Source organism: Pelodiscus sinensis, chromosome 24, assembly GCF_052426305.1.
Source record: "Pelodiscus sinensis isolate ZL-2025 chromosome 24, ASM5242630v1, whole genome shotgun sequence".
Lineage (NCBI taxonomy): Eukaryota > Metazoa > Chordata > Testudines > Trionychidae > Pelodiscus > Pelodiscus sinensis.
Genome location: NC_143075.1, coordinates 7,231,992 through 7,248,844, shown reverse-complemented (window position 1 = coordinate 7,248,844; position 16,853 = coordinate 7,231,992). Strand labels below are relative to the sequence as shown.

Sequence of the window (16,853 nt, the reverse complement as noted above, 5' to 3'; positions counted from 1 at the left end):
CACACACACATTAATTTTACCCTCAGTCTTCCTGGCCAGGCCTGACTAGAGTATGTTGGGATCTTGTGCACTGTGGACATTGGAAGCCCTGCAGTGTTCCCTGGAAACTGAGTGCTTGGGCGGCCACCCAGGAGAGATTCAAATGGCACCTAGTTTATTGGCAAGGCGCCTGCAGTCAATGGCGAGTGATTATGATAATGCTGCACTGGTTAATTCAGGCCTGCCTGCTCCCAGGGAATCAGCATTGCTCCCATTTTACAGATGAGGAAATGGGGCACAAAGAGATAAAAAGTTTTGCCCTAAGGCAAAACTTAAGGAAGTCCCTGGGAGATCTAGAAATAGAACCCAGATGCCCTGTGCCTTAGCCACCAGATCATTCTCCCTTTCCTTTGTATGGTCCTCTCTTTCCTCTATGAACTCCAGTTAGTGCCAGCCCACAAACAGCTCCTTACACGATTATAAAATCATGAGTGGTGTGGAGAGGGCCGATAAAGAAAAGTTATTTATTAGTTCCCTAAATAGAAGAACTAGAGGACACCAAATGAAATTAATGGGGAGCAGGTTTAAAACTAATAAAAGAAAGTTCTTCTTCACACAGCGTGTAGTCAACCTGTGGAACTCCTTGCCAGAGGAGGCTGTGAAGGCTAGGACTATAATAGAGTTTAAGGAGAAGCTAGATAATTTCATGGAGGTTAGGTCCATAAAAGGCTATTAGCCACGTGATAGAAATGGTGTCCTTGGCCTCTGTTTGTCAGAGGCTAGAGAGGGATGGCAGGAGACAAATTGCTTGATCATTGTCTTTCGGTCCACCCTCTCTGGGGCACCTGGTGCTGGCCACTGTCGGCAGACAGGATACTGGGCTAGATGGACCTTTGGTCTGACCCAGTACGGCCGTTCTTATGTTCTTATGTTCTTATGATCCAATGGATATCTGAGTGGCAGACACCATCTTGATTGGGAGGAGCTGCCTCTCTTCAAATAAGCCTTGTGGGGGGGTGGGGATGGTTGTTTTTTAACCATACACTAACAAACCTTAGTAAGTTTCCTTCTAAGTGTGTGTGTGTGTGTGTGTGTGTGTGTGTGTGTGTGTGTGTGTGTGTGTATCTTTAAAGGGATCAGGGACTCTATTGTTGGTGTTTGAATACATCTGGATTTTTCTCTTAGATCTTAATGGATCTAAAACCAGCTGGAAGTGCAATTAAATTTGTCAGAAGAGTATTATTCTGTGTTCCATCCCTGTAGCATTTGGGTACCTTCCAAATAAAATAAATTCTCTAGTGAGATCTCTAGAGCACTTCTCTCCTTTTGGGGTCAAAACTCTGCTTGGGACAAAGTCTTTAGTTTTCAAATCCAGAACCCCTTATGATTTGAAAGCAAAAGGACACATGGGTGGGTAGATCTCATGCACACTTCATATTGTCAGGAGGTAACATTCACCATCAGAGTTTCAAACAGGCACCATTGAATTTTGCATTTAAAATAAATTTAAATCAATGCCTTTAGAGATTACTAGTCACACAGTTCAGAATTCTGCCAGTAAACTGTACATTTTTTGCATGAGGGACTGATTATTTTTCATTAATAAATATACAGTACCAAGCATGTTAGGGCCCTGGGCACTGATTAGTACTTTTAGAGCCTATTATTAATTATTTGTATTGCAGTAGCATCTAAGAGAACCAGTCAAGGACCAAGACTGCCTTCTGTAGTACATGAAGTGATATGACAGGTGTTAGTCACATGAAGTTTTTTGCACTCTCTTTTAATACTCTAAACCCAGATGCTTCATTCAACTCCAGACATGAGAATGGAAACCCTGGGCCCAACCCGACTAATTCAAACTGAGGGATGACAGCCCTTTTTAGTGCACTGTACTGCACTTTGCTGCCATCAGTGTCACAGTGAGGACAATATAAGGCAGGGCCTGAAACGTTCAGATGTGTTTGTATATTGGCCTACATAATAGAGGTCTGAGCTTTCCCACAATTATAAATGTTAAAATAATTAAAATGGTTGGACAAAAGTAACTAAGAATGATTTACAAGAGACTGAAATCTCTGGAGTTGAGCCCCAGAAAATGCCAGATCAGATGGTAAGGGAGTGAATCACAGTGGAGAGGGAATTCAAAATCTTAGTATCTATACAAATTCCAAAGGGCATTGTGTTCCCCCAACAGTACATATTGTTGGCCAAATTTCCTCCTATTTTTGTGTCTGCATTTATCTTTCGAATTTAATGTATCTATTTGGCCCTTACCTATTCACTCTTTCCCAATCTGCCTGCACCTGTTGTGTTCTGTTTTATACTTAGATTGTAAGATCTTTGGGGCACAAACTGTATTTTTGCTTTGTGTTTTCACAGCATCCAGCACAGCAAGGTTCTGGTCACCTGGGGCTCCTAGGCAGGGGGGAGGAGGTCCTACATGCAATGGCAATACAAATAATAATTAATTATAGTATTTCTGAACACAGCTTGCATGCAGCCTGGTCTTGTCTGCACATTACAGTTAAAATGTTGATTCATGAGGGGTGAGGGAAATAATCCTTGTTTCTCTCTTTGGTTTTGAAACTTTTCTTGTATTAGAGCTGGTTGAAAAGGCAGTTAAAAATGGATTTTGATTGTCAAAAAAATTCCATTTTGAATTTCGGCAGTATAATTCTTCGAAAAACCAGATACGTTTCATCCAAAAGGGTTTGTTTATTGAAAACAGATTTGTTAAAAAGTCTTGAACTCTGGGGAATGTCTTCTAGTTCTAGTTTATTTTTGTAACTGCAAGAAACTGAAAGAGTGGAGCAAAAATGGTGCGTGCGAACATGGGTATCTTCTGGTAGGTTCTCCTATAATAAGTAGGGCTGCTTAGGGTCAGGGATTGCATGGCAGACTTGTTAGGAAAATCTTGGTGTTGAAGGAAGTGGTGTTAATGATTCAGTAGAGGGTGCTCTTTCCTGTGAGTCAGTGCACAGCAATGCCTCAAGGGTGGCCCAGAGAGGTCTTTTTGCGTGAGATGTGAAAGGGAGGTCCTGCATTAGTCATGGCCCTTAAAGATCCCAGATTACCTTTTGATTGGACAAATTTAATTTTTCTGACCTAAAAATCCCCCTGCAGTTTCAGCTGAAAATGTGTTTTCCCCCTCTGATTCTTTACTCTGTGTTTATATTGCAGCAGGCTATGTTATAGGTTGTGCTTGGGTTCCATCCATATATGGTCCATTTGTGTTACGCATTTACATTAGGCATATGGTTTGTACTGTGCATGTGTGTGCACATTTTGTTTTACACAATGCATGTGTTTTGTGCATGGTATCTCTATGGCTTGTGTTTGTGCTTTGTGGTTGTGTGAGATGTACATGTTTTACATTTGAAGATGAGTATTATGCATAACATTTGTGTTTATTTTTATCCCGTATATAGGTTAGGGGCAACTCCGTGTGTTGTGTGTGTGTGTGTGTGTTTTGTCATGTGTGTACTTGCCTTGAATTACATACATAGCTCCCCGTCCCAGCCAAGGACCTCTTGGGAAAAAAAGAGGGGAAGTGGAGGACTCCCCTACTAGTCCGCCTGCAGTCCCCTCCTCCAGATTTCCTTGGAAGTGCAAAAGATTGGGAGGGGTTTTCCGAGGGGAAAAAAATTGCAACATCTCCCCCTCCCCCTCGCCGCACGAGAACGATTTTTCTTCCTACATACAGAGGGGGCAGGTATGTTTTGCAACTTTTTTTTTGTTAATTGCATGGCCCCTGTGTTTGTTGCATGCTCCCCTATGTGCATCCGTCACAAAAAAAACCGGTGAAGAATCAGGACGGGGGGGAAAAGCAGAAACCAAAACCCTCAGAGGGGGGAAAAAAAAAGCCCTCGCCCTCCCGCCCCTTGACTTCCTCGCTGGCAGGTCTGTGAACCCAGCACTTTACTCCTCCCCAGCCTGGCTGCTCAGGGCTTTTCTGTCTGCTGTGCCTTTGCAGAGCGGCTCCGGGCGCAGCGCGGCGCGGGGGGAGGAGCCGCCCGTTCCTGGAAGAGCCCAGCCTGGGGAGTTGGTCACATTCTTGGCTGGGATTCAATGACTGAGGCAGACACCGACAGGCAGGGGAGGGGTGCGGGGGGGAGGAGGGAGCCAGGCTGCATTAGCTCAGCTGCGAGCCGCGCTCAGTCTCTGCCGGGGCGAGGAGCGGGGCGGAGGTGCGCTGCTTGCCTGCAGCTCCCCGCGGCAGCCCACTAGGAGCGAGCCGCGCCGGAAGAACTGAAAGCGAAGGGAACCTGCCCGGGGAGCGACCCCGCGGGGGGAAAGTGGAGGAGCCCCCCCCGTGCACCCCGCCTGCCGACCCCCCCCCCCCCCAGCCGCTCCTGCTCATTTCCTCGGAGCTGCGGACGCGCTGGGAAGGGGCTTTTCCGAAGGAAAGCAGCAAAAAAAAAAAAAATTGCAACATTTTTTGGGGGCTGCCCCCCTCCTCTCCTTGCACGAGACCGAGCTTTCCGCCTGCTGCTGCGAGGAGGGGGGGCTATGGACCGCCGGGAGGCCGCTGCAGCACCGCACCAGCCCGCGCGCCTCTGAGCGCCCCCTCCTCCCGGGGGCTGGAGCGTGGCCCGGACTTTCCTAGCGGGGGGGTGGGAGGTTGGGGGCGGCGAGCCCAGCGCGTGCTGCGGGGGCGGCGGGGCGGCGGGCGAGCCCGGGGCAGGGGGCGGGCGGGCGGCACTGGGGCGCGGGGCTCTGCCGGCTGGGCGCTGGTGGCTCCGCCGGGGCGGCGGGCGAGGGGGCCGGGGCGGCGCTCAGCCCACGGGGCTGGCTCCCCTGCTGTAGCGGGCGCGGAGCCGGGGAGGGGGCCCGCCGGGGCGCTTTCCTGCTCGGGGGGCGGGTGGCTTCGGGGGGCCGGGAGGGGCCGCAGGAGCCGAAAGATGGAGACTGTCAGCAGAAGCAGCTTCCAGCCCCATCCCGGACTGCAGAAGACCTTGGAGCAGTTTCACCTGAGCTCCATGAGCTCCCTGGGCGGCCCGGCCGCCTTCTCCGCCCGCTGGGCGCAGGAGATGTACAAGAAGGACCATGGCAAAGATCCCGCGGAGCCTGTCCTCCACCTGCCCCCTATCCAGCCCCCGCCGGTCATGCCGGGCCCCTTCTTCATGCCCTCGGACCGGTCCACGGAGCGGTGCGAGACCATCCTGGAAGGGGAGACCATCTCCTGCTTCGTGGTGGGGGGCGAGAAGCGGCTGTGCCTGCCCCAGATCCTGAACTCGGTGCTCCGGGACTTCTCGCTGCAGCAGATCAACTCGGTGTGCGACGAGCTGCACATCTACTGCTCCCGCTGCACGGCCGACCAGCTGGAGATCCTGAAAGTCATGGGCATCCTGCCCTTCTCGGCCCCGTCCTGCGGCCTCATCACCAAGACAGACGCCGAGCGGCTCTGCAACGCCTTGCTCTACGGGGGCACCTACCCGCCCCACTGCAAGAAGGAGTTCTCCAGCACCCTCGAGCTGGAGCTCACGGAGAAGAGCTTCAAGGTGTACCACGAGTGCTTCGGGAAGTGCAAGGGACTGCTGGTGCCCGAGCTGTACACCAACCCCAGCGCTGCCTGCATCCAGTGCTTGGACTGCAGGCTCATGTACCCGCCTCACAAATTTGTGGTCCACTCTCATAAATCCCTGGAGAACAGGACTTGCCACTGGGGCTTTGACTCGGCTAACTGGAGGGCCTATATCCTTCTCAGCCAGGATTACACCGGGAAAGAGGAGAAAGCCAGGCTGGGCCAGTTCTTGGATGAGATGAAAGAGAAATTCGACTACAGTAACAAATACAAAAGAAAAGCACCCAGGGTAGGTGGCACCTCATTTTTTTGGGGGAGGGGGGAGGGGAAGGGAATTTGCCTACAGTTTCGGGGGTTTCCCGATTAGGTGGCCCCTTTCCCCTTAAAGGCATGCAGCCGTCTAACCATGCTGTGAAATCTGACCCAAGTGGGGTTGCTGTGGAAGAGCGTAGACACTGCACGTTGCTTTCTTATAGATTTAAATAATTGTTCTTCTTGGTGACTGTTAAGTTTGACTTTTTATTACTTTTTGCTTTGTAATACCTTCTTTGAAACGTACAGTAGGGGACCGATCCTATTGCCTTTGCTCCCTCCACCTCTCCCCATACTTTCACAGGGAGGTCTGACCAGGCCAGGACTTTGGGACCAGAGCCTGAATGGGGAAGTATGGAAGCTGGGGCAAGGCCCAATAATTAGAACAAAGTGCTCGTTGCAGAAATACACCCTACTTCCTAACGTATTTGTTCCTAAATTGATCAGGTTTGGGAGCAGAGACTAAATGATCTCCAAGCCTCGATGGGGACTGGTTACAGGAATAATGCTGACAAAAGGTCAGCAAACTAATAGCCAGCGCCTGGTGTGTGAACGGAGACCGTGCTTGTTGTCAGAATCCTACCCCGAGACTGGCTCTTGTGTATTGGATTTTGTATACATCGAACAAACGTATCTGCAGCAGCCTGTAAGATACACCAGGCGGTGGTGACTTTGCCCCTCCAGACTGCTAAACCACATTTATTGTAGGTGGCTTTTTTTTCTCAGTCTGAGCAGTCTGAATCCCCAGCATGTGGGTGGCAGGCCATGGTGGCCCCTGGCACCAGTCCTGGTCACTGGGCAGCAATGCCACAGGGCCCTGAGAACTTCCTTGCAGACACCAGGATGTCTGGCTCACCGGTGGTGGTGTAATTGGCTGTGGGATGAGCAGCGTGCTGTCCATTCCTTCCCCCACCAAACAAACAGTGAAGTCGAGTTAACTCCTTCCCTTGCGTTCTGCTGCGCTTGCTTGGTGGGTGGATTTGGTCTCATTTTATTGAGGGGGGGGGTGTTTAAGGTGCGGTTGTTGTGGGGTGCACAGAGCTAGGAACAGACTCCAGGAGAAGCATTTAAAGCCTATTGTGAGTAGGCAGGGAGATTCTCAGCACTTCCCCAAGGCTTGTTTTAAACACTCACACGCTTTTTAACTTTTCTTTTTTATGAAGTATCCAGGCTTATGAAGTGCTGCGCACACAAAGCTGCACTTAACCCAGCTAGCTTTGGGAGGCCCAATTAATCCAGCTTCTTCCCTCTCTCTTTTCTTTCTTTTTTTTGCCTTCCCTGTTTAAATCAGTGGCTAGACTCCTCTTCCCTCTTGTCCTCCAAATTCCCCTCCCCAGAGCTGGAGGGTCAGAGCAATTGTGGCCGTGTTGGGTTGTAATGAGCCACATTATCGCCATAGTTGGAGGTGGATGTGTTTTTAATGGCTTGTCTGTCCGCTGCTAATCATGCGCTAAGGTGGCATGGTGGGATTGATTGTACCGATGTGTGGGGAGGGGAAGGGTTCAGGAGGAAGTGGGATTGTCAGGATGGGGAAGCAGGGTTTTTAGGGTGAAGGGACGTTTCTGTGATTGCAGTATCCAGCCCCAAACCACCTCTCCTCACTTCCCTCAGACACCCAGAATATTACCACATTGGCTGATTCCTTACCCCATTTCCAGCTGATGATCCCTTTCATGTCAAGAATTTCAAACCTTAGGTGGTGGTGGTTTTTTCTCACAATAATTTTTATGGACTTTTATCTTTTTAAATAATATTCAGATCCCTTGACTAGAGCTATATGGAGGAATCTGGGGAAGTTTTGACACAGGGGGCAACATTTTTCAAAAATGGTTGCTGAATTTGGGATTCTTTGATTTATTATTTTTTAAGGGTGGAGCCCAACTTGAAAAGGATTTCACTTTCTCAGAAAGCTCTTAGCACTGGAGGTTTCAAATGAGGTCTGTGGGAAAGGTGCCTCCTATCTCTGACAAAATCGGGCTTCAGGAGGCTCAAATTGGACTCCTAGAAATGTGACATCAAAAATATTCAATAATCAGTGATTACTTTGGAAAAAATTGGGCAAAACACTATGAAATTCCCCAGGGGGGTTGACTTAAAATGCAATATTGTAAGGGATGGGTGGCGTGTGTAGGTTCTCAGGATAGGGTGGGGAAGGGCAAATGTTTTATCTCGCTTCCTGTTGCAGAGCTGGGCTAAGTTTCAAGGCTTTTGAGTTGGCTTTAGGGCTCCTGTATTAACACAGCATAATCTTGAAGAGACCCTGTCAACAACTTACCTTGCAGACCAGACAGAGCTTTGGAGTTGCCTCACTTGTTTCCTTTTCTCCAGCCTTTTTCCATCCCAATGTAGCCGAGGAGATATCATATGTTAAGGTGGTTTGTGTTGTAGCAGCCTTTGCAGATAATTATGGAGCAATTCAATTTGGCTTGAGGGCTGCTAGACTGCGGCCAGAGGCAAATAACACTGGAGTAAATTTTAGGTCTCCTAGCAAGCAAATGAAAGGAAGCTCTCTTGTCTGGCTTTGTGTGCTGTGTGAATCACTTTCTGCCTGCATGTTTGTATATCTCTCTAGCTGTGTGCATGGTGCTTGTGTGTGGATAAATGTATGAAGCATGCATGTTTGTGTTGCTTCTCTTTTGTGTGTTACTTCGTTTTCTATTTGTGTACATGTGTGTGTGCAACGTGCGCCTTCTTTTGTGATGCATTTGAATTATTTTTGTCTCTGTTTCATGGTGCGTCTGTGCACATATGTGTTGGCCTGTGTGCTACATGTCTCTGGGGTGTTTGGGGGTGGGGGGGGTCTCTGTTGCTGTATCAGAGACTGTGTGAAGTGCGTTGTGTCTGTGTGATTTTGCAAGGTGTGGTGTCTGTGGTTTGGCTCCTGCCAGGAGTGGTTCTGGTTTAGAGCTGCAGTGCAGGTGAAACCCGCCTGCAGGGGACAGTGGGTTGAAGCCACAGATTTGAGGAAGCTCTGAACTCTGTAGCCCAGCAGAACACAAGTCCCTCCCAGACTGTCTCTTCTCCCCCCCCCCCTTTTTAAAGTTTTATTCCTTTTTATTTCCTCCTTAGCCTGTTTTTCCTCTGTACTGACCTGCGGGATTCTTTACATCCACTCCACCCTTAACCTTCACCTTCCTACCCACTTCCCAGAGCTTCCTTTTCTCTTGGGATCTTTCCTATACCTCCTCAGCCTTTGCCCTCCTCCTAGTCCCTTCCCTTGTCACCTGGTTCTTCCCTCCCCCTTTGCTCTCCTACTTCCCCCTGGCACTGCTCTCCCTGCATCTTTCCTTCTCTCCTGCAACTGCCTCTGGCTTTGTGTGTGTCCTGTTCTCTTTTCTCCATTTTCCTCTCCCTTCTCACCCGCTGTGTCTGGAATGGAGCAATTCAGAGCAAAGTCACCAAGTTCTGTGTTGTGTCCTAAGATTTAAAAACTTCCTTGGCTGCAAAAATGGGTCCCATAAACTGAGGGCCAGGATTTATTTTGGTATAGTTGCATAAAATCATAGGAACATAGACCTGGAAGGGATCTCAATGGGCTGTCTCATCCTGTCCCCTCCATGGGGGCAGGGTTAAGTATTATCTAGACCATTACAGACAGGTGTTTGGACCTTTGTAAAAACAGGTTAGACAATGACGGAGATTTCACAATTTACCTAGGTAATTTGTCCCAATACTTAAGAGGAAGTTTTTCTTAATGTCCAACCTAAATTTCCCTTTCTGCACTTTAAGCCCATTGCTTCTCCTTCTATCTTTAATGACTAAGGAGAACAATGTGTCCCCCTCCTTTTTATATCAGCCTTTTATGTGCTTGGAGATGGTTATCATATCTCCCCTCAGTCTTCTCTTTTCTAGACTCAACAAAACCCATTTTTTTCTATCTTTCCCTATAGGTCAAGTTGTTTAGAGTTATCTTTAATCATATTTGTTGCTTTCCTCTGTTTTTTTCCCCCTTCCAGTTTAACATCTTTCCTGAAGTGTGGTGCCCAGAACTTTTGAGTTGAGGTCTCCTTTGGGCAATAAAGGCCAGGTCTGGATGGCCAAACCCATCCCTCCTGTGCTCCATGTATGATGCCCTTCCTACATCCTGGTGCGCACTGTCTGCTTTCTGCATGCCAGCATATCTCTAAAGTGTCTGACCTACTAAAGCCCCAAAAGGGGGCTTTAAAGCTTCTTTGATTGGTGGGCAGTCTCCAGTAGAATAGTGTGGGATCCTGTCCTCCTGCCCCATAACGCTTTCTGTGGGTCACTGAAGCGAACACTGTTTGATCATACTTTACTATATCCCCCTCCCTTGCATTACAGATCTCTACTTTTTTTTTTCCAAAGTAAGACTACATAGAATCAGACAGGAGGAGAAGAGAATTCCGTGCACACACGTGCACACTCCCACACGCACCAGCGCTGCAGTGTTCCCATGGCTCAGGGCCCAGCCTTTCTATGAAGTCTCTGTGAGCATTCTGGGTATTGATATGCAAATGAGCCCAGCAGGCCTTCCACTTTATTAAGCAGTGCCCTCCAAATCCAGCGCTGCTGCTGCGCCATGGCGCTTTCTCAGCTGGAGGAAGGTTTAGCTGGGTCAAGTGTGCAGCCAAATCAAAGGACAGAAATTATGCACGGTGAAATAATGCAGCTCTGAATGACATTGTACGATAGCTGTGGCCACTTAAGTACTTCACAGCTGTCATTGTATTGCACGCCATGGCCACCCAGAACTTCCCACTGGCAGCAGGGACAAAATCCAGATCTTTCTGCTCCACTAATACAGGCCCCTGAGTTGGAATCGCCGTTGCTAGGAATATATGGCCTATGACAGGCCTAGTAGAGAAATTGTGGTTCAGCCTTGTGGTCCCCAAATGATTATCTAGACCACCGTTAAATGGATGGCATAAAAGTCAGTGGCGAATTCTGTTAGCCTAAAGACTGTAGGATCAGGCCTGTCATTATTATACAGGATTGAAATGGCTCATGGCATTATCAGACTATAAAAAAATGTTATTTAAAAATCTTCAATAAAAGCCACCAAAGCAGAAACCAGCAATAGCTTGGAGCAACAGCTTAAGCTGGGGTACCATTTTACAGCTCAGAAGCTAAGCTCCAAAAATGATACCCAAGCTCAAACCAAAAACCCTGTGTACTTGTGGAGATGTCAATGTTTTAAGCAGGCAACAGCTATTTTTTCCCCACAGAAGGGGAAACTGATTTACAGATGTTGCGGATTGAGAAGTAAGAAAAGTGTTTGTGTGTGTGTGTGTGTGTGTGTGTGTGTGTGTGTGTGTGTGTTATGTGTATATCTTGCAAATAATGAAGTGAGGATTCTGAGCCAACTTCTGCTCTCAGTTGCTATAAACTAGCTCACCTCCTAATAGGAGCCACTGAGTTTAGACCTTCGGATATTTTGTTACGCTGAGATTTTGGGTGCCTCACTGCCGCCTTTTTGCTCTCATGTAGTTCCCAACATTCAAATTTGCGAACATTTCCTCTCTTCATGGCCTATTCTGACTCACTATTTTTGTGGCTCATGGACTCAGGACTTGGACCTTTCCAAGGCTTCCATACACTTTGGGGGCAAAGGCAAACACAGTTTGATTCTGACTGCATTGCAGGGACCAAACATCAGAACTGCTCCTTAGAATTGGAACATGGTTGTTGCTAGTAGGGGTCTAACTTGATCTTCTTGACCAGTGAGGGAATATTTTTGTTACTTGGGAACTGTGTTCAGATTGGTGTTAGAATAGCATGCCGTACACCATCTGGAGATGTTTATACTAGGCTCCAGGGCATGTCTAGACAACACAGTGGTTAAAATACTGTCAGCTGCTTTCATGTAACCTATGGTGCATCTTTCACCATTGCTAGAGTGGTGGGAAATTTTAAGCTAATCCTAGTGTTGGCCAAACCATGGAGCCACTAAAGATGTTTTGGCTAGCATTGTTTTTTAGGAATAAAAAAAATCTGTCTACACTCTGATTGGGGAAACCATGCTAGAACATTTCAAGTGTCCGTGTTGTGTAGACACAGTTGTAGTTAACATGGTCCTAATTCCAGTTTGAAGAGGATCTCTCACACAACTCATCACAGCCAAAAATTGTGCTCGTCTTGCAGCACTGATAGTGACAAATGTAATGGTGGGAATTTGCACTAGTGGCTTTGCACATGCACATGCTCTCCCCAGATATCACACACAAAAATCCATCTCTAGCTGCCTCATTCAGACCCAGTTCTGTTCAAGCCACGTTTAATTCTTTTTTTCAAATACAGTAGGAAGCTTTGGCATCAACACTATAGTACTTTGCCCAGATGCAACTCCAGTTAGGGTGTGTCTAGACTACATGCCTCCTTCGACGGAGGCATGTAGATTAGCCAGATCGGAAGAGGGAAATGAAGCCGCGATTAAAATAATCGCGGCTTCATTTAAATTTAAATGGCTGCCCCGATCTGCCGATCAGCTGTTTGTCGGCAGATCGGGGGAGTCTGGACGCGATGCCCCGACAAAGAAGCCTTTCTTCATCGACACAGGTAAGCCTTGTGAAACCAGGTTTACCTGTGTCGATGAAGAAAGGCTTCTTTGTCGGGGCATCGCGTCCAGACTCCCCCGATCTGCCGACAAACAGCAGATCGGCAGATCGGGGCAGCCATTTAAATTTAAATGAAGCCGCGATTATTTTAATCGCGGCTTCATTTCCCTCTTCCGATCTGGCTAATCTACATGCCTCCGTCGAAGGAGGCATGTAGTCTAGACACACCCTTAAAGTCAATGGGAATTGTACTGGTGTCTCCAATGGGAGGATTTAACCTTTATCTCTGAGCTCTTGGAAAAGAAATATAATAGTTAAGAAATGAACATGGGTGGCTTATATCACACAACTTCCTACATAATGTAGTTTTAGAATACCAGCAGTCAATAGGACTCCTTTAGTTTGGTTGAGTGGCTGGGCAAGACACATACATCAAAATGACCTCAAGGTAAAGAAGCAGCATCTAAAACCATAATAGTTTAGCATCTTTGTGTTTTGAATTTGTGGAATCTGTTATTAAATGAAGTTTATTTGACTTAACAAACATAACATCTGATTATTTTGAATGCATTTATTAAAATATTTTCTGAATTTGGGTAGTAATCATTGACATTTTTGTGCACAAAATCTTTGCGTGTCATTCAGCTACTCCAAGCTAAAAGCTTAACAGTAGTCTTCCGTCTGCAGAGATTGGAAAATAATGGGACTGAGTTGATACAGTGTTATTTTACCTTGGAAAATTATTATTGAAATGCACAGAATTCACTGTGGGCAAGCAACGGTGATTGCTCAGTTAAGATGTATTGTGTTCTCCCTCCACCTCTTAGCTCCTTTTACATTTTTTTTTCAAAAATTTACCACTCGGATTATAGCTTTAAAAACAACAACAAAAAGTCTCTGCAAATTAAGGATAGTTTGGGGCTAGTTCTGGTGTTTTTTACTCAAGCAGTCAGCAGACAAAGTAACTGAAGCCTTTTTGCCCACAAACCACAGAAATACTGTATGTAGCTTTATCAAACTCCTTCCTGTACTTTGACTGGCTGCTTAGCCATCATAAAGTGTGACCCTACACTGTGACCAAGGCAGATTTTGGTTTAATTACATTCATTTGAATCCATAGTAGCTCCGCTAAAGTCAGCAGAGATACTCTGGATATCCATTGGTACGTGATAGCCACATCTGAGAGCAGAATCTGAGCTGTGTTATTACTTTAGTATATGTGCTTTGGGAAATGCAGTTTAAAATTGGGCTTTTGTTTTCAAAAGTGCATTATGGATCTGCTCCTGAAAACACTTGCTAAAGGGATAGCTAGTGCTTTATTGCTGAAAGTTGTCCTTCTGTCCTCACACAAGAAGAATGATGTCCCATGCAGGAATTGGGATTCAAGATTGCTGTTAGGAGTCTAAATTGTAGTTGTTAAATAAATAGGGATTTTTGCAGCCTAGCAGATCTGCCATCTAAAACTGGAGTAAGGGCTATAGTTTGTTTCCAATGCTAATGTAGATGCCATAAATTAAAATATAGTTTTATAGTTTGATTGAATGGGCGTGTTTTTTCTTTTGGAGATGACTGTTGGCTGATGAACACTGTCCCTTCTACACTGAACAAAGTGGCTGTGTCTAGACTGGCCAGTTTTTCCGGAAAATCAGCCACTTTTCCGGAAAAACTTGCCAGCTGTCTACACTGGCCGCTTGAATTTCCGCAAAAGCACTGACTTCCTACTGTAAGAAATCAATGCTTCTTGCGGAAATACTATTCTGCTCCTGTTCAGGCAAAAGGACCAGTGTAGTCAGCTGAGATTTGTTTTCCGCAAAAAAGCCCCGATCGCTAAAATGGCGATCAGGGCTTTTTTGCGGAAAAGCGCATCTAGATTGGCACGGATGCTTTTCTGCAAAAAGTGCTTTTGCGGAAAAGCGTCCTGCCAATCTAGATGTGCTTTTCCGAAAATGCTTTTAATGGAAAACTTTTCCGTTAAAAGCATTTCCGGAAAATCATGCCAATCTAGACGCAGCCAGTGTGTAACTTGATATTATTTGTTCTTGGGTGAGAGAACAAAACCACAGATTGATACAAATTTGTGCCCCACTCCTGCCGCTATTCTGTAATGGAATTCCCCTTGCAGCCAGTGGGAATTCCCATGGCTCAATCAGTGGTTGGCTGCTATCTCATTTAATTGGGCGTTTCCAGGCTCAGTATTAAGCAGTATTCCAGTATTAAAACAAGAAGCTGGATAATCACCTTTTCTACTAAATAAGGACCTGATCCCATAGCTCTTATTCATGCTGTGTAGTCCTGGCAGTTCCATGAAAAAAAAATGGAAATACACATGTAATTATGTATTACATGCATAAATAATAGTTGCAGCATCGTTCCTTAAACATCAAATGAACTAATCAGTGACCTGTCCTTATGTATTGACTTGGTTCTGGACTTCCAACACGCCGGTCATCTGAAGAAGTGGGCTGTGCCCACGAAGCTCACGATACCATTTACATGTTTTGTTAGTCCTTAAAGTGCTACCAGACTATTTGTTGTTTTTTAAGTTTTTCCTGTTACAGACTAACTCTGCTACCCCTCTGAAAGATTTATGTATCGTTACCTTTGCACATGCTTTTTGGAGAACCGTGGCTCCTGTTGGTTTTCTTTTCAGTAATGTTTCTTCCACTTCTGAATGTGTGGTTCGCTCACCCCTTTTGTTGCAAGCAAGATTGCTGGGTGGTTATATTTTTATTTTTTAATAGCCTGGCCTTCCTTGTATGGCCTGGCCTCCCTTTTTGACCTGTGGAGGAGTTAGGTGTCATACTAGGATGACTTGCACCTCTGTACCTTTGTTCTTTAGCCTCTGTTGAGCCTCAGTCAGTGGTGTTTGTTTAAAGAATAAGGTCATTGACTTGGATTGCTGCTTGATTTCTCAAGCCCTTTTCACCAGCCAGTTTGTGTAATGTCTGTCTGAAACGTTGAGTAAGGGCATTGAAATAGCAGACAGGATATCGAGTGTTAGGAAGTCTGGGTTAAGTATAACTGAGACTTTTTTTGGAATTACAGAGCAGTTGCTCTGAAAGCTGGAGTCTCTGGTTTTAGCCCCCATGGCGGCCACCCTCCCCACATATATGTGTGTGTGCGTGTGTGTGTGTGTGTGCGTGCGCGTGCGTGTGCATGTACGTGTGTTGCTCTCTGCTTGAGCTATGTCTGCATTTCCTGAGGCAGATTACAGTTCTCTTGGTGGCACTGAAATTGTTACACAAGCTATAATAATGTCTCTCTTTCTAAGGATTGCATAAGTTTAGGATGATTTCTCCACTGGGAGAATTATGCAAGTTTAAACTGAAATGTATTTAGAAAGCTTTGTGTGTTTGTGTTTTCTGACGTGCAGAGCAGAGGATGATTTGTATGCTTTTTTTAATTGGACAACATCTGCTGGCCTTAGGAGAGAAAACTGTTCCATGTTTTCACTGCTGCAATCCTCATTCTCCCATGAACTCATTCCCTCCCTATTCTGTTGTTCACTGCATTATGTCTATCATAGGCCCTGTGGTTGTGTAGAACAGACCTTAATACACAGATAAAGCAAAGTTGGCCAATAGATTGGAGGTTTCTCTGGGCAGGGATCTCTTCTTTTTTGCTGGCTATCTGTAAAGCAGCAGTATGTGCTGTTAAAATCATAGGCAACACCGCATGGTTCTCCTCAATCTTTGGATTTTCCTACTTCGATGGGGGAAGTGGTTGCCGTTATTACTGGTGTTAGCCAGAAGAGACCAGTGACGGAGGCTAAACAAAAAAAAGGGCTGGGAGTTACGACTTACTTCTGTGATACTCGTTTAATTAAACTTTGTCTATTAATGGCCAAAGATTATCTTGTTTGTTTTTCACTGGGCTGAAACCTTTCATGCTGCTTGGTGTTGAGATTGCAAGTAGGGGGGAGAAAACCTCCAACCAGAGTATTGATAGGACTAGGAGGCTATGCCTACTCTCCAGTAAAATCCCCCACAGCTGGCTTGTGACATCTGACTTAGGTTTGGGATGTAGGGCAGCAATGGGCAATCGTGGTGAGAGGCCCTCCTTTTCAGTGGGCTGCAAGATGGTTGTAACCAAGGAGATCTCCCAGGATAGGGCAGTTGTGCTAACTACACTTGAGTACCTAGAATTTGCAGGGTGTGCCGACTGAACTGTAGTAGCGCTGTGATTAGATGCAGAGGGAGCGCACGGCTCTGGCAGTCAATGTTGTGTGCAGTTAGCCTGCACCTCACTTCATGTGTGCTTGCTTCATGTGTGTGTTACTGTAATAATACCAGTAGAGGGGAAAAAACTATGCAAACGGAAACCAATAAAATCTGGCAACCCTGCACCTGGGTGACAGTAAATGTCTCGTGGGCCATACATAGAACTCTGATGGGCCACATGCAGCACTTAGGCCACAAGTTGTCCACCTAAGAGGGCTATACAATTGTAGTGTAGACATTTGGGCTTAGACTGCAGCCTAGACTCTGGGACCCGCTCCCTCATGGGGTCCTGGAGCCCTA

General features: G+C 46.4%; 1 protein-coding gene across 2 annotated transcripts in view; it reads left to right on the top strand.

Moving 5' to 3' along the window:
- Nucleotides 1-4,118: 4,118 nt before the first annotated feature.
- Nucleotides 4,119-16,853, top strand: part of SKI (SKI proto-oncogene) — a 165,012-nt gene continuing 152,277 nt past the window's right edge. The window contains exon 1 of one of the 2 annotated variants that reach the window (XM_075906853.2): nt 4,119-5,795. In XM_075906853.2, coding sequence (XP_075762968.1) covers nt 4,884-5,795 — 912 coding nt within the window. In that variant the 5' untranslated portion in view covers nt 4,119-4,883. The remainder of the gene's footprint in view (nt 5,796-16,853) is intronic. The other variant, XM_014571564.4, reaches the window with a different exon arrangement.